This window comes from Marmota flaviventris, chromosome 15, assembly GCF_047511675.1.
Source record: "Marmota flaviventris isolate mMarFla1 chromosome 15, mMarFla1.hap1, whole genome shotgun sequence".
In the NCBI taxonomy this organism is placed as follows: Eukaryota; Metazoa; Chordata; class Mammalia; order Rodentia; family Sciuridae; genus Marmota; species Marmota flaviventris.
In genome coordinates, this window is record NC_092512.1 from 61,620,683 (window position 1) to 61,648,663 (window position 27,981).

General features: G+C 35.0%; 1 protein-coding gene across 1 annotated transcript; it reads left to right on the plus strand.

Moving 5' to 3' along the window:
* On the plus strand, positions 1-27,981 carry Lactb2 (lactamase beta 2). Its single transcript, XM_027952325.3, has 7 exons — positions 1-219; positions 5,492-5,655; positions 10,634-10,760; positions 20,733-20,911; positions 22,772-22,920; positions 26,102-26,183; positions 26,910-27,981. Exons 1-7 carry the CDS (start codon positions 98-100, stop codon positions 26,951-26,953), a joined length of 867 nt encoding a protein of 288 aa, XP_027808126.2. The 5' UTR covers positions 1-97; the 3' UTR covers positions 26,954-27,981.

Here is a 27,981-nt window from a genome sequence, read left to right on the forward strand (position 1 = left end):
GTTCCGAGATTGTTGTCCCCGCCCATCCGGCTGGCGTTTTAGTTCCTCGCTCTGGTTGCCTAACACGCTACGGGCCCGGTGGCCGCCGGAACTCAAGATGTCTGTCACGCTGCAGCGCATCGAGCGGCTGTCCAGTCGGGTAGTACGCGTGTTGGGCTGTAACCCGGGTCCCATGACCCTGCAAGGCACCAACACCTACCTGGTGGGAACCGGCTCCAGGTAAACGTCTCGCCCCTCCCCCACAACGTACACTCGCCCGCGGGACCGCGGAGCTGAGGCTGCGACGACTGCTCGCCCCGGAGAGAGATTGCGGGAGCGCAGCTTCTAGTCCCGGGAAGGGCAACCCCAATCAGGCCCTCGTGCACATGCCAGGACCCCAGAGTTCTGAATTACAACCACCCCGGTGGTACCCTCTCTAACCGAGGCAGAAGTCGTGAAAAAAATAAAATTTAAAAAAAAAAAAAAAAAACTTAAGCTTTTGAAACCCTATTTACTTTGCTTAATGTTGAATGCCAGAGTTCGTGTTTAAGCTGTTCTGGAGGTAAGACTCCAAGAAAGCGTTTATACTACCAAAGTCCCTTGGCGTTTTGGCCAGAGTACAGTTTCCCAAAAGCAATTATGTTGAGGCCACTTCCTTAATTCAGCAGCAGAGGGCAGGATTTTCTTGCTTCCAACTTACTTGAATCTGTTAAAAAAAAAAAAAAAAAAAAAAAAAAAAAAAAACCTGGCTCTTGGGAAGGAGAAACTGATCGTAAGTAATTTTGATTTTTATTATAGTTGTGACCAGTATAGGTCTTTGAGTTTTCCTTTGAAGTATCTACTGCATTTCACTCTTTTTTCGGTAACTAAGAATTTTAGAAGCTGCAGAATAGGAAGGACTGAGAGTACTTGCAATTAAGTAGGCCAGAGGTTAAGTCCAGAGTAAACTGGCAGGATCAAGTATATACAAGACCTTTACTTAGGCAAACTCCAGTATCTAGGAGGGCAAAAAATTAAGCAGTCCCTAAGCCCAGATAGTCCACAGGCATTCCCGTCTCAGCATGTCATCTTAAATTGGTTCTAAAGTCAGTACGTAGGATGAAAATTGCATAGGCAAAATTACTCTAGAAAGACTCATAGAATACCATGTTGGAGTTAGATGAACGGTCTCAGTTCAACTCAACTTACTTTCCTCCCACCCAGATGGCCACTTCTCTTTAAAAAATGAGCTGAACATATTGGCTATTTAAAGCCCATGTTGTGTGAAAAGTACCTATGTATCTTTACAAACTAGAATCTCACTCTGGTAGAGTGACCCTGGGTTCAGTCCCTAGTATCAAACCAAAAAAGAGAGAGAATTGAAACATATTAAGTATTCTGTCTCCCATCTCATTAGGCTCATCTCAGACCTCAAGTAGGCTATGCTCCTCTTTCTGCAGTAGCTCAGCAAAGCTGTATCATTTCTGCCACTGAGCTTCTGGTCACACCTCCTTCTCTGTCTCCAACTCATTCCTCCCTTCTTCAACTCACAATCTTTACTCATCCTTTAGAGTACATTTGAAATAGTTCCTCAGGGAAACCTTCCCTGACCCTTTGGACTAAGTAGTACACTGTTTTAGCATTCCATACTTTTCATGACCCTTAGCTCAACAAAACATAAATTCAGTGAAGACATTAATCACTGTATCGTCAGCACCTAGCATAGAGCCTTGTATAGTAGAGGTACTACAGTAAATGTTTGCCAAATGAATAACCATTCTTTAAATTTTCTCTTAAATTTTTACTATTATTCTAGGACTTCTGGATAACTACAATTTTAGCTTGTCTTCCTCATTCTGATCAGCCCATGGATGTTAAATGAATTTCACTGAAGCACTAGTAGACCTGCTGTGATACTTAGTATTATAGGTGCTCAATAAGCACTTGAATCAACAAATGATTGCCCAATTTTCCTTCTCTTCTCAAGAATCCCTGATAGTTGCAATTTGAACATTTTCTGTCAAAACTACATACTGTGATGTCATATATTGTACCTTATAATAGAAAAAGCAGTCCAGAAAAGTAGAGTTACTACTTTGGACTTTGGTTACCTAGATTATTATCCTGCCTCCATTTACTAGCTGTGTGACTTTTTTTTTTTGGGGGGGGGGGGGGGTAAGGGGGGTAACCAGGGGCACTTAACCACTGAGCCACATCTCCAGCCCCCCTTTTTTTGGGGGGCGGTATTTTATATAGAGACAAGGTCTCACTGAGTTGCTTAGTGCCTCTCTATTGCTGAGGCTGGCTATGAACTCTGGATCCTCCTGCCTCATCCTCTTGAACCATTGGGATTACAGGTGTGCGCCACTGTACCCAACTAGCTGTGTGACTTTCAACAAGACAGCTACCTCTCTTAAGTTTCACATTCCTTACCTATACAATGAGGGCTATATAGTACCTGCCTCATAGGTATGGTTTGAGGATTCAGTGAAACCTATGAACATCAAAAAAAAAAAAAAAATACTAATGTGGAAAACAACATCAAGTATTTATCACTTCTGTTTTTCTTATAACACTGGTTTCATAGTAGATATTCAGAGAAGAGCTAATGACAGCATATTGACAGAGACCAGTTGATAGCTTAATATTGTTATAAAATACCTATAAGGAAATATTTAATTCCACTAACTTGCCATCAGTTAAAGAATTTTTTCTTTATGTAGCAGCTTATTATTACGTGCCTACTACATGTCAGGCACTGAGCCCTAGTGAATAAATCAGTCATAGACCTGTATAGATTCGTTTACACTCTTCTATTAGGCCTTTTATCAGTATTACTTGCATTTGCAGGATGAACTCCTGAGACAGGTATATTACCTGTGACCATGAAGAATAAAAGCAACCAACTCACATAGAAATGATACTATCTAATCATCTGCAATAACTATTCATAGGCTTTACAGATGAGATAAATATTTAAGGAGGAAACAACTTTATGTTCTAGTCTAGAACTGAAGTTTTATTTTTGCCACATGAGAAGTGATTCTAGGTGCTTTCCTAAACAGTCACCTTCTGTCCAAGAGGAAATAGGGTCCTAGTTCTGAAGAAGTCACTAAAACTTGTACTAGAACATTTGTGCCTCCTAGCACTGCCTCTTGTGACTGTAAGACCTAGAGCAAATTGTTTTCTGAAGACTAGTTTCTTTTTCTATAAATAAAATAATCCCTACCTAGAGTTGATCTAAGGATCAAAATATAATAAACATAAAAGCTCTAAATGGTTTAAATTACTGTGTCAGCATAAGATATTATCTGTATGATCAGATTTTCAGTTGCCAGATATTTCAAAATAGAGTTTCTTGGGAGGAAGGGAAGCCAATGATTTAAATAATAACAATTAGGGGACTTTGTGGTTTAAAAAGATTTGAGAAGTCTTGATCTGAAGCATGGAAGGATTCCTCTCAAGGGCCAGAAGACCTCCAAAATAACCCAAGTGACACTAATTAAGGGGCATAAAGAATTTGGGATAAACACCAAAGAACCCCAAATTCATAGAGCCAAAATCTAGGATTATAGGTAAGAGAATATTATAAGGAAGTATCGTATTATAGTTTTATGTATTTTTAATGTAGTATGACTAAATGTACACATGGACAAGCATCGCATAGTGTGTTGTAGATGTACAAATAAATCCATAAATCACTTCAACCAGATAGACGAGGTCCCTGCCTCATGGGATTACATTTGTAGAGTGGTAAAGAGTATGGAGATAGACAATAAGTAAATAAGCATGTAAATACATGTTACATGATTATAATTGCTATGGAGAAAAAGCAAGGGAAGGTAACTACAAATACTATCAAAATCCACTGTGACCCAGTTCAGACTCATCTTAGATTTATTCCCTCCAGTGTTTCCAGTCTTTATTAACAGTCAATCATCCCACCCAGAAACTCAAAATGATCTGATCTGTCTTTCCCTTCCCTTCCAAATCTCACTGTTTAAAAAAAAAAAAATTAATTGTGCCTTCTGAAAGGTCTTTAAACCATCTCTTCCTTACTACCATCTCTTCCTTTCACTACCAAGAGGATCTTCCAATGTTCCCTCAGACCTGTGTAACATGTGGTACCCATCTCCAGAGCAGGCAGTTCAAACTGTATTTCTAAAGTTGATTCACTGCTTTACAGAACTTAGGATATAAATTGTGGCCCACTGCCTTCCTCCCCAATGAGGGACCTTTTCTAAAGTTTGTGTTTATTCATTAATAAAATCACAAATTGTACATATTAATGGGATATCATATATACGTGTTTTTATACACATATATGTTGCATAATGTTCAAATCAGACTACATTTTATCTACTCAAACATAATTTCTTTAAATGGTGAAACCTTTTCAAAATATTTTCTGCCTTTTTGAAATGTATGAGATATTGTTATCTATAGTACCCTACTGTGCAATAGCATACTAGAACTTCTTGTTCCTATCCAACTATAACTTTGTATAAGGCCAGTTTGAATTGGATTTTAATTATCTGTAAAATGTTTTTCTGTCACCTGTTACTTTATTGTTTGTTTTTGGTCATACACACCTCCCTGTTCCCAGCTTCTCTAGAAAGTAAGCAAGGTTGTTTTTCTTGATTTCTGCAAGAAATAAAGACATGGCAAGTTGTCGGTAATCTGTGAACAGTTTCTGATAAAGTAATGAATGACTCAGAATTTTCATCAAGACTAATATCTTGGCTTAAATGGGTGTGAGGATTACTGTTGAAACTGCTTGGGTTAAATTTGTGAATTGGTTCGTTCTTAAGGAAAATATCACAGATTTCTTTTTTTCAGGAAAATAGAAAGGCTATTCCATAAAATAGCAAGGAAAGAAAACAAAGTATAAGAAAGGCTCAAAACCACAAACGAAAATATATGTATATAACTAATGGGATGTCTTAGTAATGAAGTATAACAGTTCAGACCTTCCCCTATGCTTTCTTATATCCTTTTTCACATGTAAGAGTACAATTGTAAAACTTCAGTGTTAAGTTAGGTATCTCATGAAGAAGACGAGGTTTCTTTGGAATTGCTGTTGAATCAAATTCATATCCGTGAGGAATTTTGAGGGCTTTGTAAAAGATCTGGAAGGCTAAGTAGATGTAAACATATATTGGCATCAGGGTTTGAATGCCGATTCTGTCATTTATTTGTGGAGTAACACTGAGGAAGTTACTTAACTTCTGAGTATATGAAATGCCTGCCTTGAATAGCCATTAGGAAGAATACAGTGGGAACAGTTACTATGTAAGTATTCAAGATTACTGCTGTTATTCCTTGTATAGTCTTCCATTAGATATAATTTGTATCAAAGAACTTACAGTACTATCACTATAGTTAAGCTGAAGTAGCATGTAACTGGTTTCCAAGCATGTTGAAAGAAACTGTTACAGAGTTTCTTAAATTTAATATAAATTATCTGTGTGAGAAATATGCTAACATTAACCCTTTGTTCCAATTGCATGATTATCTTCCCCTTAATTTTCAGGAGAATCCTCATTGACACTGGAGAGCCCTCAATTCCAGAATACATCAGCTGTTTAAAGCAAGCTCTGGCTGAATTTAATACAGCAATCCAAGAAATCATAGTGACTCATTGGCATGTTGATCATTCTGGAGGCATAAAAGATATTTGTGAAAACATCGAAAATGGTAAACAGAAAATATTTACAATACACATTGAAGAAAATTATGTTTAGGAATCATTTATAATGTAAGGTATAGACCATTCACTAAATACCTTTTATTTAAATGGCACTTTTAAAAAAGTACTATTTTTGTGACTTGAATACTGTTCCCAGCTTTAACAAAAAAAGGACAGGAACAGTCCTGATTTCTATTTCTAAATCCTCTTCTCCCTCTTACCTTCCCCTTTTTCTCTGTGATAATGGACAGTTTTAATTTAGTCGTTTGTGACCTTTACTGCCTCAGACTTAATAACTAATAACTATTGAGCATTTTCTGTGTGCCAAGCACCCTGCTCAACATTTCATGTGGGTACTGTGAGTAAGATGCTGCTTTTGTCCATGTTCTAAACAGATGATATCAGGGCTTCCATAACAATTGATTCCAAAGCAACTACTAATACAAACTGAAATTCAGACAAAGTATCATTGAATTTCTCTCTTCCTGAAACCTGTTTGCCAACTCTGTCCTTATTTTGTCATCCTACCACCACATACTTCTATTTATTCATTCAACAAGTATTCCAGTGACTGCTATATATCAGGTACTGTTTTTGGCTCAAGAGAGTATAGCAGTGAAGAAAACAGACTCTGCTCTCAGAAAGCTTTCATTCTGCAAGATGAGCTTCCCTAGTCCAAAAATCCAAAATATTCCACAATACAAAACTTCTTAAGCACCAGCATGATTCCACAGTTGGAAATTTCCTGCCTGACTTCATGATAGGTCACAGTCAAAACATAAGCACTCTAAAAATGTTGTATAGGCTTTGGGTAGACAATATATACCAAGCATAAATGAATTTGGTGTTAAACTTGGGATCATTCTCAAGATACCTCATTTTGGATTCTAAAAATCCAAAATCTTACACACTTCTGGTCCCAAGCATTTCAAATAGGGTATACTTAGCCTGTACTGGAGAAAGTAATGGGAATTGGGGGAAAAAATAAAGTTATGCAAAGAGAAAAGGGAAAGAGTGAAGGGGAAGAAGCAGTGGCTATTATCCAAGAGGGGGTAAGAAGAAGGGGTGAGCTCCTGAGAGGATTGCATGCCAGACTAAGGTCATTGCAGGAGCAAAGAGACTGGAATAGGAGTATGCTTGGCATATTCAAGGCATTAGCCAAGAGGTCAAGGACTTTAATCCACACAAGGATGTGCATGTGCGTTAAACTAGCATTTTACAATATTTGCAAGCCTTTTTTAGGCCTTGAGACTATAGTTAAGACCAAAATAGTCTCAGCTACTGCACCCATTATCACAAGCTGTCAGTTATTAAAAAAAAAAAACCTTTCTGCTGGGTGCCATGGCACAGCCTGTAATCCCAGGGGCTAGGAAGGCTGAGACAGGAGGATCAAGAGTTCAAAGCCGGGCTGGGGATATGGCTCAAGCGGTAGCGCGCTCGCCTGGCATGCGTGCGGCCCGGGTTCGATCCTCAGCACCACATACAAACAAAAGATATTGTGTCTGCCGAGAACTAAAAAATAAATATTAAAAATAAATTCTCTCTCTCCTTAAAAAAATTTTTTTAAAAAAAAGAGTTCAAAGCCAGCCTTAGCAATTCAGTGAAGCCATAAGCAACTCAGCAAAACCCTGTCTCTAAATAAAATATTAAAACAGGTTGGGGGATGCGGCTCAGTGGTTAAACACCTCTGGATTCAATCCCCAGTACAAAAAAAAAAAAAAATTAACCTAATGTTCTTGTCATCTTTCCTCATTTTGTCCAACCCAAGGGGATGCTAAAAAAAAAATAATAATTTTTTAGCCTAATGAATTTTCCTTCTCTAGACAATTCACCCATTGTCAAGTAATAGTCTCATGTATAAATACACTATAATTTATTTATTCATTCTCCTGTTAGTGAGACCTATTTTCTTTAAATTTAAAGTTTTGGGTTCCATACAAAATATTAACTATTAGATTACCTATAGTAATGTAGACATACCTAATATTTAATATACCTAGGTAGTATATTACCTATTCAATTGATGTAAAGAATCTAAAGGAGAAATTGACACTGCTTTTTATAGCCACTGAAATTTTAATACATTGAGAAGTGACTTGTCTTTGTTTCTGGACTTTATTGAAGCTAGACAAGCTGCTGAGGACCTTGGGATGCTGGGCATTAAAATCGTACAGAGGTGCCTTCCAGAATCTTCCCCCAACAGTTCCATGTTATTTCTTAATTCTCAAAATCCTTTATCATTAGCATTATGGTCTCATTTTGTTTTACTTTTGTTACTTTGTTCCATACTTCTTTGCAATTTTGTTTAATTATTGGTAGAATAGAAAGGATTCAAATAGCTTACAGTGCTACAGTATTTTTATAGGCCACCCCCAAAATACAAATGCCATTTACAAGATTTCTGTGGGAAGATACAAAGACTTGAAAGCAATTTGCTTATTTGGGAACTCTTAGCGGCTTACAGAAAGCCATAATTTTGCTAGGCATGCAAACTCTGTAATCCCACACAGCTTACATATTTTGGTTTGGTTTGTAAAATATATTTTGTTATCTGATAATTTTTAATTATTTTCCAAGTAAAATTGAGTCTCTGCCACATATTTCACAACTAAGCCCAAGGATTCAAATGTTTGCATCTATGCTATTCAATTAGAATGTTTTTATTAGAAATTATTATACATTGACAATATCACATTTGTACTAGCTTAAATGATAAGCATTTCCAATAGTATTATAAACCATTATGCAAACCTTAACAAATGACTGAGCTATATAATAGAGACAGAAAGTAGATGAGTGGTTGCCAAAGGCTAGAAGGGAATGAGCAGGGAGTGATTATCATTGAGTTCAGAATTTCTCTTGGGAGCTTCAAAAATTAGATAGTGGTGATAGTTGCACAATTCTTTGACTATAGTTAAAACCTACTGAGTTGTATACTTTAAAAGGACAGATTTTATAGTATGTGAATTATATCTCAATAAAGTAATTATAAGAAATGTTATATGATTGTTTTCAGCATGTTTGTCTATTCTTGTAAATGGTTATTGTGAATAAGATATTTGTTTTCTTTTATGTATATTGAAAATTTATATGTATATTGAAAATTTATATATTTGAAAATTGATACAAAGTTATAGTATGGATTGTTTTGTAATTTTAAAATAGTTGTGATTTTTTTATGAAGATTGTCAACCAAAGTCTTATAACTAGAAACAAATCTCTACTTTACTGAAGTTCTAATTAGGCAAATTAAAAAAACAAGCCTCACCATCCTAATTTATTATGCAGTATCAGTTTCCAGATCAGGTTAGTTGGTTGGTTGGTTGGTTTGATTTGGTTTGGTTTGGTTTTTTGCTTCAACCTCCAAGATACAAAATAATGGAATTTGAGGTTGGAAGGGGAAGGTGCTGTTTGTTATTATTTTTTTTTTAGTGTTTCTATCTCTTTTATACTCCATACTGGCCAGATTTCTGTGCCTTGTTGGTTTTTCTTTGGGATGTCTTTTTCTCCCTCATGTGTTTTCAGTTCTACCACCTTAATATTCATTTATCTTCAATGTGGGTTATTGCAGTCATCCCCTCTTGGTTCTGTCAGATTTCACCCTTCCATTCTCCCCACTTACAACTGCCATATTGCCCCACCTGTTAACACCATCTCGTTGTCTTCCTGAAAGTGTGGAATGGCCACACTTGGTAAAATTTAAATCCCTCCATTGTGTGAAAAGAAAGGCAGTCTAAGGCCCTCCATAATCGAGCTCATCTTACCTAGCCCGCTTTCTCCACTCTTCCACCCAGTGTTTTCCATTAGACAAGTTGGTAGCATTATGTTGTCACAAGTATGCCATGCTCATTCTCATTCCTATGCCATTACTAATGCTGTTCTCCATTCCTCCATGTCTTTCTTATACATCTTACTTATGTAAATCATACCCTAAGTTCCATCATATATCTGAATCCTTTCCTATTTTTTCTTTTCTCTGGACTCCTATTGCGTTTCTTTTCTTTTTAATTTTGTTTATTCATTTATTTTGGTGGTACAAGGGATTGAACTTAGGAGTACTCTACCACTAAGCTATATCCCCAGCTCTATCTTATTTTTTGAGACAAGGTCTTGCTAGCCTTGAATTTGACAGTTCTCCTCCCTAAGCTTCCCAGTAGCTGAGATTGCAGACCTGCACCACCGTGACCTGCTCTGTTGCTCTTAATAGTTGAATTGTCCTTTTAGCATTCAAGAAATGGCATTGTGTATAGGTCTTTGTTTCTAAGTTTCATTTCCCCCCACTATGACAGTTTTTAAATCCTTTGATGTCGTGGTGCTTGTATTCACTATACATAGATAATTGGCACTCAACTATAGCTTGATTTTCTTTATATCAGTGAGTAGTAGTTTGTGCTGAACTTACTTAGCCTCAGGTTTGGAATTCCCTTTCAATACTCATGGCATGGATCATAACAGCACATCCCCCAACCCTTGTTAATATTTTATTTAGAGACAAGAGTCTCGCTGAGTTCTTAGCACCTCCCTAAGTTGCTAAGGCTGGTTTTGAACTTGTGATCCTCCTGCCTCAGTCTCCCAAGCTGCTTGGATTACAAGCATGTACCACTGCTAGTCATGACTTCTTTACTGTAGGTAGGCACCTAGATAGAGATAGTTCTTGGGTTCTGTATTATTACTCTTTTAACACCTGTCCTAATGTTAAAGCTAACTAAGATTATGAAGAACTACTTTCAAACTTTTATATAGAATGACTAGAAAAATCACACAGGCTTCCATGAGAGGTGCATGGAAGAATAAAAAGCTCTTTCATTAAATTATATTAAATAGTTACATCCAAAGGGATAAGCTACAACTCATCCCATATTTCTGTTGTCTTAATGTGAGTATTTTATGTAGTCATTCACAATTATAAGCTGTATTAAAGTTGATCTCTTAAAAGCCTAAATCATTTAAAGTATGACCTAATATATTTATATGTTTTGTGGCTAGAAACTACCTATTGTATTAAAAAACTCCCACGGAATCCTCACAGAAAAGAAATTATAGGAAATGGAGAGCAACAATATGTTTATCTGAAAGATGGAGATGTGATTAAGACTGAGGGAGCCACTCTAAGGTAAGTTAATGTCCCTTAGGAAAGATGGGGTGGGGGTGTATGTGTGATAAAGAAGGGAAGGCAGATTTAGGTTTATTTGCTTGCATGTTCAAAGACTGTCTCAGGAAAGATACAAAAAACATCTGGTAACTTGAGGTATCCTGGGGGTAGTGGGGGGAATGGATGCTGGAGAAACCAATACAGGAAGACTTCCCTCTGTATATCCTTTTTATTTGTTTGAATCGTACCATTTTTTTCTACATAAATATTTAAATTTTAAGAGCCAATAGTTTCTTCTTAGGGTGGCTTAATGATCTACTTGTACTTCAATTCAGGACTTTCCTTGTTCTTACTTTGAAAAGATGACCCGTACCTACAATAAGTACATTTTAGGCCAGATCTGTAATCCCTCATGACCTGCATGAGGGATTCAGAAAGGTATTTCAAACTCAATAATTTTATGACTGAACTAATCATGGTCTCTTCTATCCCCTGCAATCTATACTGACCTTCTGACCTCCAAACATCTACTTTTCTCTGTACTTGAGACTTTACCCCTTCTTCTGAAATATTCACTTCAGTATTACCTTTAATCTGTAACTACTATTCACCTTTACCATTCCTCTACTCCCGCAGCCACCTTCCACATCTAATCAAGTTAGTTTTTGTCTCAAAAATATTTGTCAGTGCTATTCCTTCTTCATGTCCATTATTAATGTTTTATGCTTTTTCTTCCTATCAATCAATTCAACAAATGGAAAAGAGCACAGAGGGATATTGTATAGGTTTTTATGGACCAGGCCTTCTGTTGCATGGGCTATAAATTCAGTCATATGCCACCCCTAACCATAGGTAAGCTGGGAAATTTAGTTTAACTGCATGTCCAGGAAAAAGAAGAAACGGCTTTGGTTAGTAGCTAGCTATTCTCCAACCTAGGCAGATACCAGATTCTTCCTTTAATCGCAATCCCTGTCACATACAAGGCACTGAACATTCATCCTACATGTAGTAAATGTCTATAAAGAGGCAAATAGATGAACAGTTGAATAAGAAAAAAATTAAAGTGATGGGTATCTATGTCTACTTTCAAGCCAAAACCTTTTTCCACTATACTAGCAATTTACAAAATCACGGTATAACTTACACACCAGCTAATTACTGGGCAGTTGTCCTAAAGTATTGTCATTAAAATACACAAATACACTGGCATCTCATATAATTTTTTTTTTTTTTTTTTTTTTTGGTACCAGGGATTGAACTCAGGGGCACTCGACCACTGAGCCACATCCCCAGCCCTATTTTGTAACTTTTATAGAGACAGGGTCTCACTGAGTTGCTTAGCACCTCGCCATTGCTGAGGCTGACTTTGAACTCGCAATCCTCCTGTCAGCCTCCCAAGTCAATGGGATTACAGGCGTGGGCCACCGTACCCGGCTCTCATATAATTTTTCTCATGATATCAGAGGAGAATAAACATTACTACTTCTTCAGAAAGCATTCTGAACAATACTGAATTTCGTTCATAGCACACCAGCCCTGGGCCAGCTAGTGAAAGAGGTGGAGACAGCAAAGGGTTCACTGAGTCTTCTGTCTCAAAGGTTTGGGAATAGTAGTACTGGTTATCACCCATTACAGAATATAGATATTAGATCTATATCAAATCTTATATATTAAGAATATTCAGCCCTTGCAAGTTAACTACTACCAAAGTAAGCAGGACCACATTTTTTTAAAACTTTCTATTAAAGTATTATCTGTAAACAGAAAAATGTTCATATCCTAAATGTATAATATGATGACTTCTTACAAACTGAACAAGCCATATGAGCAGCACCAGATGAAGAAACAGAACAGTATTAGTGCCCCAAAAGTCTCCCTCAGGCTAGCATCCTATCACTATCTACCCCTTAGTTGAATACTACCTTGGACTTGTAGAGCAAATCTCAATATTGTATAATTTCATTAAATAGATGTTTTTAAATATATGGTTAGTACAAATTAAATGTAGAAATCTATTTTAAGATTGGAAGGAAACAACACAAAGAATCAAAAATAAATAGCATTCGCATTCTTTAAAAATGACTTGGTAAATCTTTTCTTAAAATATACATTTCCAATTATAATAAAGCTTGATGACTGTGGTTTCAAATTTCCACTTTTATAGTCAGTAAAACCCAGTTGTTTTCAGTATTTGCCTGAAGATTTGTTCTTAAGCATAAGTTCCATAAATAGATGGTTAAAAATGTGCATAAGTCTTCAAGTACTCATTGTCCAATTAATCTTGCCTACATGCCAACTTTGTAAAAAAAAAACAAGAGGACACAGATAATATTCACTAAGAACTTTTGTAGTAAAAAGCAGAAAGCTAGATTTTTTTTTTTTTTTTTTTTTTTGGCAAAATTTTGACTCTGGATATCACTATGAGGAATTTTCTAGAAAACTAAATTTAATTTCTTAAAAGAAAAGTTGACCAGATGACTGTCTTGAGTGCCATCCTTATAAAGTCCACTCTGTCCAGAAGAGTGGACTTTATAATTGATGAATGGGAACAATACAGCTACATTTCTTCTGATTAGCAAAGCACCTCTGATGTCATTTCCTTTTCTCCTCCTGTTTGTGTGAGTTGAATTTTAACACAGTTTTATGCAGATTAAGACATTAACCACACAAGTGACTTAGAATTTCCAGTCCCCTAGATTAAGATACCTTACTGCCTTCGACTTAGAAAATAAAAAAAACTGCTGAGTTCTGGTGTGGCATAGGTGAGTAATAATAAAGGAAGTATTGCAAGTGTGTTGACATATAAGACAGTTTGCAGACGAAAACAGAGTAGCGCTCCAAGTGAGTTTTTACAAATTAAAAGGAATGGAGTTCTGCTTATTAATGCATTCTGTGTATTCAGAAATTGTCCATAAGAGATGATACACACTCACGCACTGACAAAGTTTTATAGTATAATAAGAACTGACTTTTGTTAAATGGAAAACGACGTCCTGGAATTATTTTCATATAACATTGAATGCTTCTATTATCAGGTGGTTGAAAGTTTAATCACACAAATTATTTCAAACAGCTCTTTAATACCTCACCATTGAAGCAAGTATAATATTATAATTATCTGCAATATGTGAAGCATACACTTAGAAATCAGAAAAGCCTAATGGTTATTAAAGGTCAGGCTTTGATCTTTCAAAAATAATTGTTCCTGCCAAGCACAGTGACACATGCCTGTAATCCCAGTAACTTGGTAGGCTGAAGCAGGAGGATCATAAGTTTGAGGCCAGCCTCAGCGATTTAAAGAGGCTAAGCAATTTAGTGAGACTCTTTCTCAAAATAAAAAATAAAAAGGGCTGGGGACATAGATTAGTGGTAAAGTACCCCTGGGTTTAATCCCCAGTACCAAAAACAATAATAATAATTGTTCCCCACTAATTAATATTTTGTATTCTTAAACTCTATCATGTTTTTAACAGATTTTTTAAAAAACTTTACTATTTCAACATTTAATATTAAATGTTTGATTAATTTTTCTTTTGGCAAAGAAGAAACTCCTCTAAGTTGTAGTCATTTCACTTATTAATTAGTAAGAGTGGGGCTGGGGTTGTGGCTCAGTGGTAGAGCACTTACCTAGCATGTGTGAGACACTGGGTTCAATTCTCAGCACCACATATAAATAAATAAATAAAATAGCTTATTCAACAACTAAAAAAAAAATATTTAAAAAAATTAATAAGAACTGACTTTTGTTAAATGTCATTTTCAAAGCATATGGAAACAAGCTTATTAGTTTTCACCATAATTTTATTATTTTCAGGGATCTTATAATTTTATTATTTTCAGGGATCTTTATTTTGTCATGATATTATTATTTTTGAATGTGTTTTTTATTCTGTTAATATTTTAGCTAATATTTTTATAACAATATTAGTGAATTGGGTAGTAGTCAAGGATCTCCAGAGAGAATCAAAAAGAGGGGCAGAAGGAAAGAAGAAGGGGATTCATATATTCAATGATTACATTATTATGACTATAGGCATTATGATTACATATTAGGACTATTATACAGCTGAAACATATAGTAAACTATGTTTACTTTTTCTGTTTTCCCTATGGTTATTACTTTGTTTTATTTGCATAGTTTTCTATGCACTTATCACTAATTCAAATCTGATTGTATAAACCTTTTCTCAGGATGTTTAAATGTATCAGGGATTCTCTCAGTTTCATCTTCCAAGAAGCAGCTTCCCCTCTGCCCCTTCCAGTGTGAACTGGTTTTCCTCCAAGTCTGGTGCAGCTATCATCAGAGTTCCTTTCTTTCTTAGGGAGTGCTTTTCTTTGCCTCTGTATTTACCATAACCAATAAATTTTAATGCAGGATCACCTACTTCCTATAATCAATAAATTTCTATACCCCCTCTATTTGGAAACCCCACTCTGAAAGTTTCCTGAGAAAGGATAGAAAGAGACTTGAGACTTTAATTTGTTGTTGTTACTGTTTTTTTTCTGGCACTGAACCCAGGCCTCATAGCAAGTGCTCTACCACTGAGCTACGTCCTCAGCCCTTTTGAGACAAGGTCCTTAGGTTGCCCAGGCTGGCTTTAAACTTGTGATCCTCCTGCCTCAGCCTCCCTTGCAGTTGGTGAATGTGTCTTTTTAAAATCTAACTTAAGGTTTGCTGTATGGGTACTAAGTTACAGTTAGATGGGAATAAGTAGTTCTGCTGTGCTGTTGCAGAATAAGGCGACCATAGATAATGATCATATACTATATATTTTAAACAGCTGAAAGAAAGGATTTTAATTGTCTTCATCATAAGGACTTGATAAAGGTTTAAGGATATAGATAAGTTTAACCTGATTTAAACCTTATATACTGTATACATGTATCAAAACCTCACATGGTAGGTACCCCATAAATATTTTGATGCATCAGTTGAGAAATGAATTTAATTTTTTAAATTTTTTAAATTTAGATTTTCTGGGTATAAAACATGAATTGAAACTTTTCCCTTCTCCATTTTGTACATAGGATGTTATTTCATTCTAGTTTCAACACTGCAGTTGAAAAATCTAAATCTGATTTTTTTATCATGTAGTTTTTGTTTTTTCTCCTTGTCCATTTTTTTTTCTGAAATTTCTGAAGTTATATGTCTCAAGTTTATGGTTCTGGGACCTCTTAAGGAGAAAACTATTCATGATACTTGCTGATGACATAGACAGACTTACAGACTTTATTAAAGGGGGCCCATGGCAATAGATACAGGGGCTATTGCAATAGAATCTTGCTGTGTGTTAGAGGGATTAGACACAACAGTAACTCCAACAAGATCAAGTAGTGATTTATAATGAAGGAGCAGGGTAGGGCTGAGTGGATGGAAAATTACAGTAGAAATGGGAAAGGGATTTCTGCCTAAACCAACTAGATTGGATTATTGCTAAAGGCAATAGGGTGATAAGATATTGATGGCAGTCAGATAACAAGGGTAGGAGGTTTTCCTTAAACTGACTTAGCAAGATTCTTGCTCAAATTAGGACAGAGAGGTAAGCACTCCTTTCCCTTCTTAAGGTCCCCCAGCTAGATCTGAAAATAGAACTAGCAAATACAAATTAATAGAGAAAAAAGCATATGACTTTATTAAGCTTTATATGGCATAGGAGTCTTCAAAATGAAGACCAAAAGAAACTTGAAAACCTGTGCATTTTTATGCTAAGTTTGGGGAAGTAGATAGTCATGAAGAAGCATGATTGGACAAAGGAGGTATGGTCTAAGGGAACTTAGCAAAACCAATTTTTCATATTCTTCTCTGTGTCTTCAAAAATAAAGATGTTCCTTCATCAGGATATGGAGAAGGCATCTCTCATATGAGGGACTTGTGACCTATTTTGGAAGAAGGTCAGAATTCTGTTTTATGACCTACTTCAAGGGACAACAGCAGGGAAGTCAGACAGAATTTCAAGCTTTTTCAATTTTCTCAGATTCCTTCAGCTTAAAATACTCAGTATGACAAGGTGGCATATTTTGGAGTAGAATATTCTACACCCTATAATCAGAAAAACTGAAAGGAGCCTGAACAAAGTTTTGGTCACATAAAAGTGTCTTCGTCAATCCTTGATAAGCCTTTTCAGTCTGTTCTTCAGTCCTAGAATTTTTTCTTGAAATTGCTTGTTGTTTATTTTCTCATCTGTTTTGTTCTTTTTCATTTGCTTTCATTTACTTAAAACTTCTATTTTGTTAGAATTTCTGCACTCATCATCTAACATGTTTTTTCTGTTTTCCTTCTTTTTGCCTTTTTACTATATCAACTATATCTGCATCAATTTTATCTCCTAATCCTATATTTCCATTCATTTCTGTTCTCAAATTTTTAATTTTCAATGAAATTTTTTGTTCCCTAAATGCTCATTGTATGCTAACCTATCTTGTTTCTTGTTCTTTTACCACACTGAGGACTTTATAATCTGTGAGGTTTGATGTTTTTGTTTGTCTGTTTTGAAAGATTTTCTCATAATTCTTTTGTCTCTAAATTTCTTTGCTTATTTTTATTCACTGTCTTCCATGTAAGAGGCTTTCCTTAGATTCTAGAAATCCTGATTATCCTCTGATGTTTACAGATTGTCATCTGATAGAAACTATAGAGCTATTTGGGACCTATGAGAAGAGAGGCTTTTGTGGATTTTGAGCCTCACTGTAAGGTAATCTGGATGAACTGTTTAGTTGAGAAACTTCCAGCACTGTTACCTTAGAGTCTTTACTCCTGAGCTTGTGAAGTAACTTAGAAGACTCTTCTAATTTCATGTAGGGGAAAGACCTTACTGCTAGCACTATGAAAACTAGTGTTGAAAGGCATCTTGAAAATTTACCTGTATTTGAAGTAATTTATTTTTTAGTATATTGTCACTACCTCCATCTGTGCCTGTTTTCTCCTCTTCAAATAAATCTGCTGTCTTTCCCTTAAAAGGAGTGAGACATTTGTCTCACTGTTCAAAGAAGAGAATCTGAAGATCTATTTGTGAGAGAGGGGTGGTTGTTATTTCTGGGTTTGAGGAGAGGGGTGTTGTTTTTGTTCAGTTCTGGGGATTGAACCTAGGGCTTCATGAATGACAAGCATGACAAGCTTCCAGATACCTTATGTCCCAAATCCTTAGACTTTGGGGGATTCTGCAGCATAAATCTGATTGCTTCTCAGCTTTCACCACTACCTGTTTAGGTTTCAGTTTTCTCATGGCTGAATAAGTCACTTATCACTCATCTTTCTTTTTAGCTTCTAAATATTTGATGATGTGTTGCCTCTCCCATTCTTCTCATTTTTGTGGGTTTATGTCATTAAAAAAAAATCTCCTTTAGGGTAATTTTATTGGTGTTTTAGGACAAAGAAAACAGGTGTTTACTATCTTTAATCAAAAACCTGTGTTTAGTTCCTAAGTATTAAATACAAATGTGGCAATTGTTTTCCCAAAAAAATATTTCATTATTGAGACTATTATTAAAAATATTCCATTCACATAAATATGCAGTACTCTTCTGGGCACAGTGGCACACACCTGTAATCCCAACCACTCAGGAGGTTGAGGCAGGAGAATCACAAGTTCAAAGCCAGCCTTAGCAACTTAGGAGGCCCTAAACAACTTAGTAAGACTCTGAGGATGTGGCTCATTAGTTAAGCCCCTCTGAGTCCAATCCCTCATACCAAAAAAAAAAAAAAAAAAAAAAAAAAGCAGCAGCACACACTTAATAATTAATTTCCTAAGCTAAATATAATTAAGCTATACTCCATCAGTATTTATTGCTATCTCCTATGATTCATTTTTTCTAAAATATAAATTGAGAGGTAGCTAGTACTGTGTTGGGCAGCTTTGCATAGCTGTGACCATAATACCCAACAGAACTACTTAAAGGAGGGAAAGTTTATTTCATTTCATGGTTCCAGAGAATTGGTCCATGGTTGGCTGAGTCCATTGCTCTGGGCATAAGATGAGGCATTAGAGCAGAAGGGCATGGTAAAGGAACACTGATCGCTTCATGGTGACCAGGACTCAGAGAAGATGATCCCTTTCAGGTCAGAATCCCAGTGACCTACCTCCTCTAGCCACACCCTACCTGCCTACAATTACCACCAAGACCATTCAAAGTCAGATGGACTGATTAGATTACAACTCTTGCAATCCAGTCATTTCATCTCTGAACATTCCTACATTAACATAAGAGCTATTTGGAGACACTTTATATCCAAACCATAACAAGTACCCACCCCAAAGTAAAGTAAGTACTAAATGTGTAATATCTGTCAATCCCTGAAGACAGTGCCCGACACATAGAAAGCAATGCAAATAAATTAGGTTCCACTAAGTGTCCAGAACTGGGAATGTAAAGTTAAGAACAAGACAACCCTTCAGGAACTTAACCTTGTGAAGTTCAATGATAAATAAGAAAACAATGTGAAACCCATGTAAAAGAATTATAATCCAAAGTATAAGATGAATACAGAAGAAATATTAGTACAAAGAATTAAATCTTTATGTGACAGAAATCAAGGGTTATGTGCTTTTGTAAACAAATTATTTAGACTTAGTTCTTTATTTAATGAGTTTTTTGTAGATATAGTTATAAAATAAATAAGAATTCTTGAAATAAAGAATTTGTCATGCTTTAAAAGTATTGATTACAATATCAATTATATTGATTATAAACAAAAAATTGAAAATTGAAAGAGAAGAAAAAATAAACGCATGTTATAGAGTGAAATCAATCCAAACTGCTTTGTTTTTAAATTTTTTAATTAGAAAAAAATAGATTAACCAGGCGAGGTGGTGTACTCCTGAAATGCCAGCAGCTCAGGAGGCTGAGGAAGAAGGATCATAAGTTCAAGGCCAGCCTCAGCATCTAGGCCCTAAGAAACTCACTGATATCCTGTCTCAAAATAAAAAAAAAGGGCTGGGAAGGGGCTGGGGTTGAGGCTCAGCATTAGAGTGCTTGTCTAGCACATGTGAGGCCATTCCATTATTGAGACTATTATTAAAAATATTCCATACACCACATAAAAATAAATAAAGGTATTGTGTCCAACTACAACTAAAAAATAAATATTGAAAAAATAAATAAAAAAGGGCTGGAGATGTGGCTCAGTAGCTAAGTGCCCCAGGGTTCAATCCCTGGAACCAAAAAAAGAAAAATAGATTTTTTTAAAATGTCATTTTTTTAAAAACCTACAGATGTATATCTCAATTCCATCTGGGCACCCACAAAGGCAGAAAGAATACACAGCAATTATTTTCTTTTACATCCTAATGAAAGATTGTTTCTTTTAAATCTTTATAAACTACTAAAATAAGGTGTTTATCATTTATGGAGTAACTTTGTTCCAGGTTACTTAGCAAAGCACTTAAATACTTGTCTTTGAAAAATATTTAAAGATGTTATAAAATCATATTCAAACAGAGTATGGGGAGGGTGTGCACACATGCCACGTGCCTACCCAGCAGTTGAACCCAGAAGCACTGTACTTCTGAGCTAGATTCCCAAAACCTTTTTTTTTTTGAGATAGGATCTAAGTTGCCCAGACTGGGCTCAAACTTGTTATCCTCTTGCCTCAGCCTTCTGAGTAGCTGGGATTGCAAGGCTGCATCACCATGTTGTCAAAAACAATTATGTTTTTAAATAACAAAAGTAATAGAAATGTTGCTGATTTTTATGTCCTTAAGTACTTAATTTTTCTGTTTTCCAAATTTGTTATAATCTGTACTTATTATTTATAAAATTTAAAAATATGGGAAAAGTATTAAATTTTCACTTTAAAGTCATAGATGTGATTTAGATAAAGAATTATTTGTTGATAATTTTCAGTGGGCACAAGAAATAAATTTTTTAATTCATTGTTACATTTATTTGTATCTTTTACAAAGGTAAGGACAGAGAATAATTGAGTTCCCAGCATTTCGTCTAAGCTCAGGAGTTTACACTTGTTATTTTATTATTTATTATTCTTTTTTCAACAAGAGTTATATACACACCTGGCCACACTGATGATCATATGGCTCTACTCTTAGAAGAGGAAAATGCCCTCTTTTCTGGAGATTGCATTCTTGGGGAAGGAACAACTATATTTGAAGACCTCTATGATTATATGAACTCCCTGAAAGAGTTATTAAAAATCAAAGCCAATATTATATATCCAGGTGGGTAATTTTTTTAACCTAGAAAGTTGTTCTTACCAAATGATAAAGGCTCATTTTAGCTTGCATAGAAGAAACACATATAAACTATTTCCTTAAATTATATTCCTAAGTTTTATTTAGCCATATAGTTAAATTTAAAGACAAGGCCAAGAGTTACATTGATAACCTCTTAAAAATCTATGAGAATTATTTTTCAGCATCTACACAGCTGTTGATAGAACTGTTAATTAAAAACAAAATAAGCTTACGTTAGAAAAGGAATATTTTTTTAATCCCATAACTTCCCATCATTTTTATTAATTTGATTTCTATTGTGGATCACATTGTAGCTTTGTAACCTTGGATTACATTTGACCTCACAATATTAAAAAAATCAATAGTTTCCGTAGAAACCGTAAAATGGTATTTTTATTTCCATTCTCCAAAAGAAGAAACTTCTTGTTAGTGTCTCAGAAATCACTGCACTGCTCTGCAATATGAATCTCTCCTCCAATCCTAAAAGCTAAGAAAGGCACAATCCAATAAGAAAGCTGAGAAGGAAAAGTGGATTAGGTTACTTAATTTTCCAAGTCCATCTAACTTGCTCCTAACCAAATATCCATGGAAAGATCTGTGTGCTGACATTCTCTCATTAATTCCTAAATCTGAGGGAATAGGAAACATACACTGGAGATGGGCATTTAGATTAATGTTATGATTTAAAATGAATAGACACTTCATAGCTATTTTTAAAGAGAAGACAATAGATGTTGGATACACTCACATTGAAGCCAAGTTGCCTACAAAGGGTTTTAAGAGTGTTTGCTTTAGTAAGTGCAGTGAACTGGCCTATTAGCACAGCAATTGTTCACAGGTAAATTATATTGTGTAACCATAGTTACCAAATAATAAAGCTTGCTACCCATCAGGTTCAATGCAGAGGCCTTTCTAGCTATCATCCTCACAAAAACTGTTTGGAGTAGGTAATGGTATACCCATTACAATGCTGAGGAAACAGAGATTTGGACACTTCCTTGCAGTCATGCAGCTAATATGTGATAGTCTGTTATCTAAAGCCCAGGAGTCTTTACATCATAGCAGGTTAGCCTGCTTCTGGATGTTTTGTTCCCAAATATTTGAAACATCTCTTTTACAGACTTGTATAACACATTAAATTTGTATTATTTAAAATTCAGTATGATTTAATTTTTATGGTCAAAATTTCTAAATTACTAGCCTAGACATGTTCTTAAAGTGCTACTAGTGTTTTGTGAACGTTTAATAGATATTGATCACTTACATTGATCCACTTTTTACATTCCCCCTTTTTACAAGTCTTTTTTTATAAGTAAGCTTATCATAGTGGTTATGAGCACAGAGTGGTTAAAAACTACCAAATCGTAATCCCAGCTCCACCTCTCTTAGTTCTTTTATTCTGGGTGGGTTATCTACCCTCCCTGTGACTCAGTGACTGCTATCACAAAGGGATAATAAAAATACCTATCTTATGGGGTTCTTGTAAAAATAATGTATGTTTAGCATGCAGAGCAGGGCCTGGCACATAGTGAGCACTCTATAAATATTACATTTGTTGTTATTATGGTTGCTGTTTTGTTGCTATACTTTATTGTTAAAATCTATTTTGTATTTTTAATAATATCTAATAGATTAGATTTTGATATAATTCTCTAAGGCTGTTTGGGATTGCACATAATTTTTAACACCTTATACTTGTAGAGCTTTCCAAATAATATGTATTTGTAGAGTTAGTATGCTTTTCCAGTATATCATCTGAAGTATTTTTATATAGAATGAAGTAACTTCAGTTGTACTTAATGTTTTTTATATGGTGGAGTAATTTGTATAATTACTTTAATTCAGGACATGGCCCAGTAATCCCTAATGCTGAAGCTACAATTCTACAATATATTTCTCACAGAAATAAACGAGAAGAACAAATTCTTACATTAGTTCGTGATAATTTTGAAAAAGCATTTACAGTAACTGATCTTGTCAAAATTATCTACAAGGTAATTTTCATTTATCTTATTGGTACATACAACAAATTTATTAGAATAAAGAATCTACTTAATAGACTGTATAGGGCTGGAGATATACCAGTGCTTGCCTAGAATGTGTGAAGTCCTGAGTTTTATACCCAGCACTGCAAAAAATAAAAACAAAAGGACTATAAATGGTAGGTAAATTTACTACAGCCCAGGTCGGGACAAGTCTGTTAACTTTGTAGGTACTGCCACCTGTCTAGACTTGAGAGCAATAGAACATCCAACAAAAAAAAAAAAAAACTGGCCATAGAGAACAAAAAGCACTTTATTGAGCCATCTTAATTAAACTTTATATACTTTTCTCTGCAGGAGAAATTGCATCCGTTTTATATTGATAAGTATTATTCTAGCGATCATTTGGTGTTCTGACTGGCAACAGAGGAGGTGGGGTGATCTGCTAGAGACAGATATTGAGATAATAGCAGTGAGAAGTTGTAGCAATGGCTGACAATGGAAAAAAATACCCATCAAAAAATATGAATAATTTTATATATAGTGAAAGAGCCCCATGCCTCCGAGTGTGATGTCTGAGCCCATCACTGAATAAATAGCATTATGTGGCAATCAAATAGTTTTTAGTTTTTCAGCAAATGTTCTTTAGATATCTGCTGTGTTGGTAGAAATAGCTTAGCAGTTAAGAACATAGGCATTGGAGTTAGATTACCAGAGTTTGCAGGATACTTTGGTGCATGCCTATAATCCCAGCAACTCAGGAGGCTGAGGCAGGAGGATCACAAGTTTGAGACCAATCTTAACAACTTCACAAGGCCCCAAGCAACTTAATGAAACCCTGTCTCAAAATTAAAAAATAAAAAACTGAGGGGTATAGCTCAGTGGTAAAGCACCCCTGGGTTCAATTCCCAGTACCAAAAAGAGACAAAAAATTTTTTACCTGAATTTTATTTCCACAATAAATACAGCCATAAAATACATGAGATTGTTACTAAAGATAAGTTTAGAAATGTAATCTGGAGCCATTTAGAATTAGGGAAGGACCTAATGTCCCTATAGTCTTAAGTCATCAAGAAACAGTTCATACTCATCATGTTTTGTTCTAAAAGAGAGAGATAATGATTAAAACAGCTAAAGATTTTTTTTTAATGTCATTGTCTAGAGCTGTGGGTAGAGCTCACTGATAGAGCATTTGCCTAGCATGTACTAAACTCTGAACTCTATACCCAGCACTGCAGGGAAAAAATACTAATTTGCAAAAGAGTAATGTAAATATTTAAATTGTATGAAACAGTTCATTTCCTCATAATTCTAGAGTGTAACCTCTATATAGGTACATAAAGGATGGGGTTTTTTTTCTTTTTATTTTTTTTCTGACCTAAGTACAGATAGAAAAACACTTGTAACCCTCACAAATGAGTCATCAAGAAATTGCCCTGACCTAAACAAATGTCAATTTTGCATTCAGAGGTGTATTCAGAAGTGTATTCCCTGTGTGAGTGTTAAACATCTTATGATTATAGGATGGCATTAGGTATTCTAGAGTGACATATTCATTCAGCATTTGTTGAACACTTTTATATGAAGTGCAGAGATACAAAGAAGACTATGGATCCCTGACCTCTAGGGATTTTGTGGTTTAGTGAAGACACACATGTTCAACAGGTACTCGAAATACTGGCTTTATCATAATAGTTAGTGTGCATTTATTGAGACATGACTGCATGCTCGTGGACACTATCCTAAATGCTTTATACAGCTTGAGCATCCCTAATCTAATAATGCTCCAAAATCTGAAACTTTCTGAGTTTGTGCGGATGCACAAAAGGTTTTAGACTTTAGACATTTTTGAATATTCAGATCTTGTATTTTTCTACACCACACTTCCTCCAAGTCCTATACCAAATCTGTCAAGGCACAAAAATAAAAATCATTTCTACCTAGTGAAAATTCAGGGTTAATGATGCTTGTCTGGAAAACCTTTAGAAACTTATGGAACCTTGAAGAAGGTGCACACATTTTCTGTATCAGGATAGAGGAGAAAAAGTTACTCTAGACAGAGGGAAGGTTGCATTCAAACAGTTAAAGATCATTATGTGTTTGAAAACTCAAAAAGAAACCACATGACTGAAGCACAGGTTACATATATAGATGCATAGGAAAGGAGTCCCAGGAAATGAGGCAGGAAAAGGAGGTACAATCAGATCTGGCTCATTGCCAGCTAAACAAATTTGGTCTTTAGCCAGTAATCTGGGAATAATCAATTATTAATCTGTGGTAAGGAACTCACATGATGAAATCTAGAAACTCAAATTGGTATATATAACCTGTTACTGGATCTCAGGGAGAGTTAGAGGTTAGATGTTCAGATTGGGACCAATCAATGCCTGTATTGTTGGGTGGTGATTTGATGAGTACGAAAGAGAAAAGAACCCATGGTACAACTTACTGTAAACATCAATACTACAGAGAAGTCTTAAGGAAAAATATCCAGGATGAAGACTGATTATTACAGCAGTGGAATAAATGAGAAAAGAGATCGTCAAAAGAGAGAGAGTAGCTGATGGATTTCAGGTACAAAGAGTATGCAAAGAATCCATTGCATTTTGACTGAAGTTATTTGATGATCTTGGCAAAATATTTTCAGGGAATTGAGAAATAGAGATAGTGAATTTAGACAAGAAGCGTGGCTTCAGAACTATATTCTGTATCTAAAGAATAAAAAGAATATTTGCTTTGATTTTCATTCAAGTAACAGTTGTCATTATTATATTATTTTGGCAAAAATAAGGGAAAATTATGTCACAAAGAATAAAGATATTATCATGTAACCTAATAAATAAACTATAGGGCCAACTGTCGAAAAACTGAGAATTTTTGCATTTATTTATTCCTTCATTCATAAAATATAAATGAATACCTACTGTGTCAGTAAGCTGAACACTGAAATTCAGTAGTGAACAAAACAGACACTGCTACTATTAGGCCTTAGTCTATTTTATCCATAGAAATATATAGGAATATAGTATCGTAAAGCAAGGCATTTACAAAGTGAAATTTTATAGGTTATAACTATGTAAAAATGTGTTAACTTAAACTTTTTATGTTGTATTTTGTTTTTCTTTAAATTTTTCCAAAAAAAAAAGGTGTTCTTAAAAAAAAAAAAGTTTTTCCTTCACCCTTGTTCTTTTAGACTATTCCTGAGAATTTACATAAAATGGCTGAACGTAACGTCTTGCTTCATTTGAAAAAACTAGAAAAAGAAGGGAAAATATGTAAGTATATTTCCAAATTTTAACTTTTTTACTATCTGCATTTAACATATTTCTACAGATGCACTAGTTTCCTTTTAGGAAAACAGCACCCATGAGGGTTCTCCCTTGAATAACATATTAAGGTGGAAAGACAGGCACTAGGAAAGTTGGCAGCACATGGCAAGTTGGCTACAAATTGGAGCCAGAAGCTCCCACAGGAATTAGAATCTCGCATAGTGTTCCAGTCTTCACCCATCAGAATGACATTTAAGAGTAGTAGTACATCAAGAGGATAGCTTCTCTTCTCCCAAACCCCAAGACCACAAAGAATTCTGCATGTGGAAGATTGGGGACCAGGGAAAGGTTAAGCAACAGTGAATGTAGTGAACTCAAAGATACCATAGTAGTAATTCCGTGATTGTTTACTAGTGTTAGGATAAGTTCTCAAATCAATAATCTTTACTGAAGTTAAATCCTTAAAATCAAAAGATTTTCAAAGCCTGAATATTGAGGGGCTTGGGCATAGAGCACTTGCCGAGCACATGTGAGGCACTGGGTTTGATCCTTAGCACCACATAAAAATATATAAATAAAGTAAAGATATTATGTCCATCTACAACTTAAAAAAAATTTTAAACTTATATTGAGCAATGAACTTACTTAAGATTGAGGGCTTTTCAAGCCACAAATAAAATTCAGTGAATTTACTTACCTTCTTAAATTTTTACCCTGATTTTCTTTCCACAGTTAGCAACACGGATCCTAACAAGAAGTGGAGAGCTGCACTTTAGTTTCAAATTAATGAAAGTTCTGTTTTGTTTTGCTTTTAGAGGATGGTATGTTTTCTTAGATGTGGGTTATGTGGAGAGAATATAGATTGTAGAATTCAAAAATACACTTCAAAACAATATGTTTGTTCTAAAATACGTAAATTGCATTTGATATCTATAGTATAGGTTTTTTAACCTTGGTCTTTTAACATTTTACCAAAAATTCAGAATCCAGGAGTTTGTCAAATTTCTGTGAATTAAATAAAATGGCTACTTTCAGAATAATAAAATTTAGCCAAGCATAGTGCTGCACACCTATAATTCTAGGAATTCAAGAGGCTAAGGTGGGAGGATCACAAGTTTGAGGCCCTCATGGGCACCTTTGCAAGACCTTGTCTCAAAATAAAAACCAAAACTAGCTTGGGATGTGGCTCAGTAGTAGAGCACCCCTGGGTTCAATCCCCAGTACCACAAAAAATGAATTTTAAATTTTGGTAATTTAAACCTGATATTACTTTTGGAGATTAGTTATCTATTACCAGTTTTCAGTAATACTATTTTCTCTAACTGCTTCAGTTAACAGTCCAGATTTCTATATATTCTTTCCTTTTCCTCAATGCTTGTCCTTATCTATAGATAACAGCTTGTTTTCACGTTTCTATCAATTATATTATGATTAAGTATTGGTTCCGTAGCTTGTATCATATGTATTTTCTTATAATGGTATCCCACAAGTGATTCACGTAAGTCAATTTGGGGAATTGAAATTTATTAAATTTCCAACTTAAAGATTATATGAATAATTTGTTTTTGTTATCCATTAGTGCAAGCAGCATACTTTCTGAGTTTAATGTTTGTCCATAGTCATCAGTGTATATATGAATTATATACCAAAAAGTTGGTTATAAATTAGATTATAATACAGGGCTTTTTATTTTAATATAAGAAGTATTCTTAAATAGTTTTAGGTTCAAAGGATAGCTCATCAATGCTTATTTAATCTTAATAATGTTGACAAATTTCAATACTAAAATAACCTTGAATCCTAA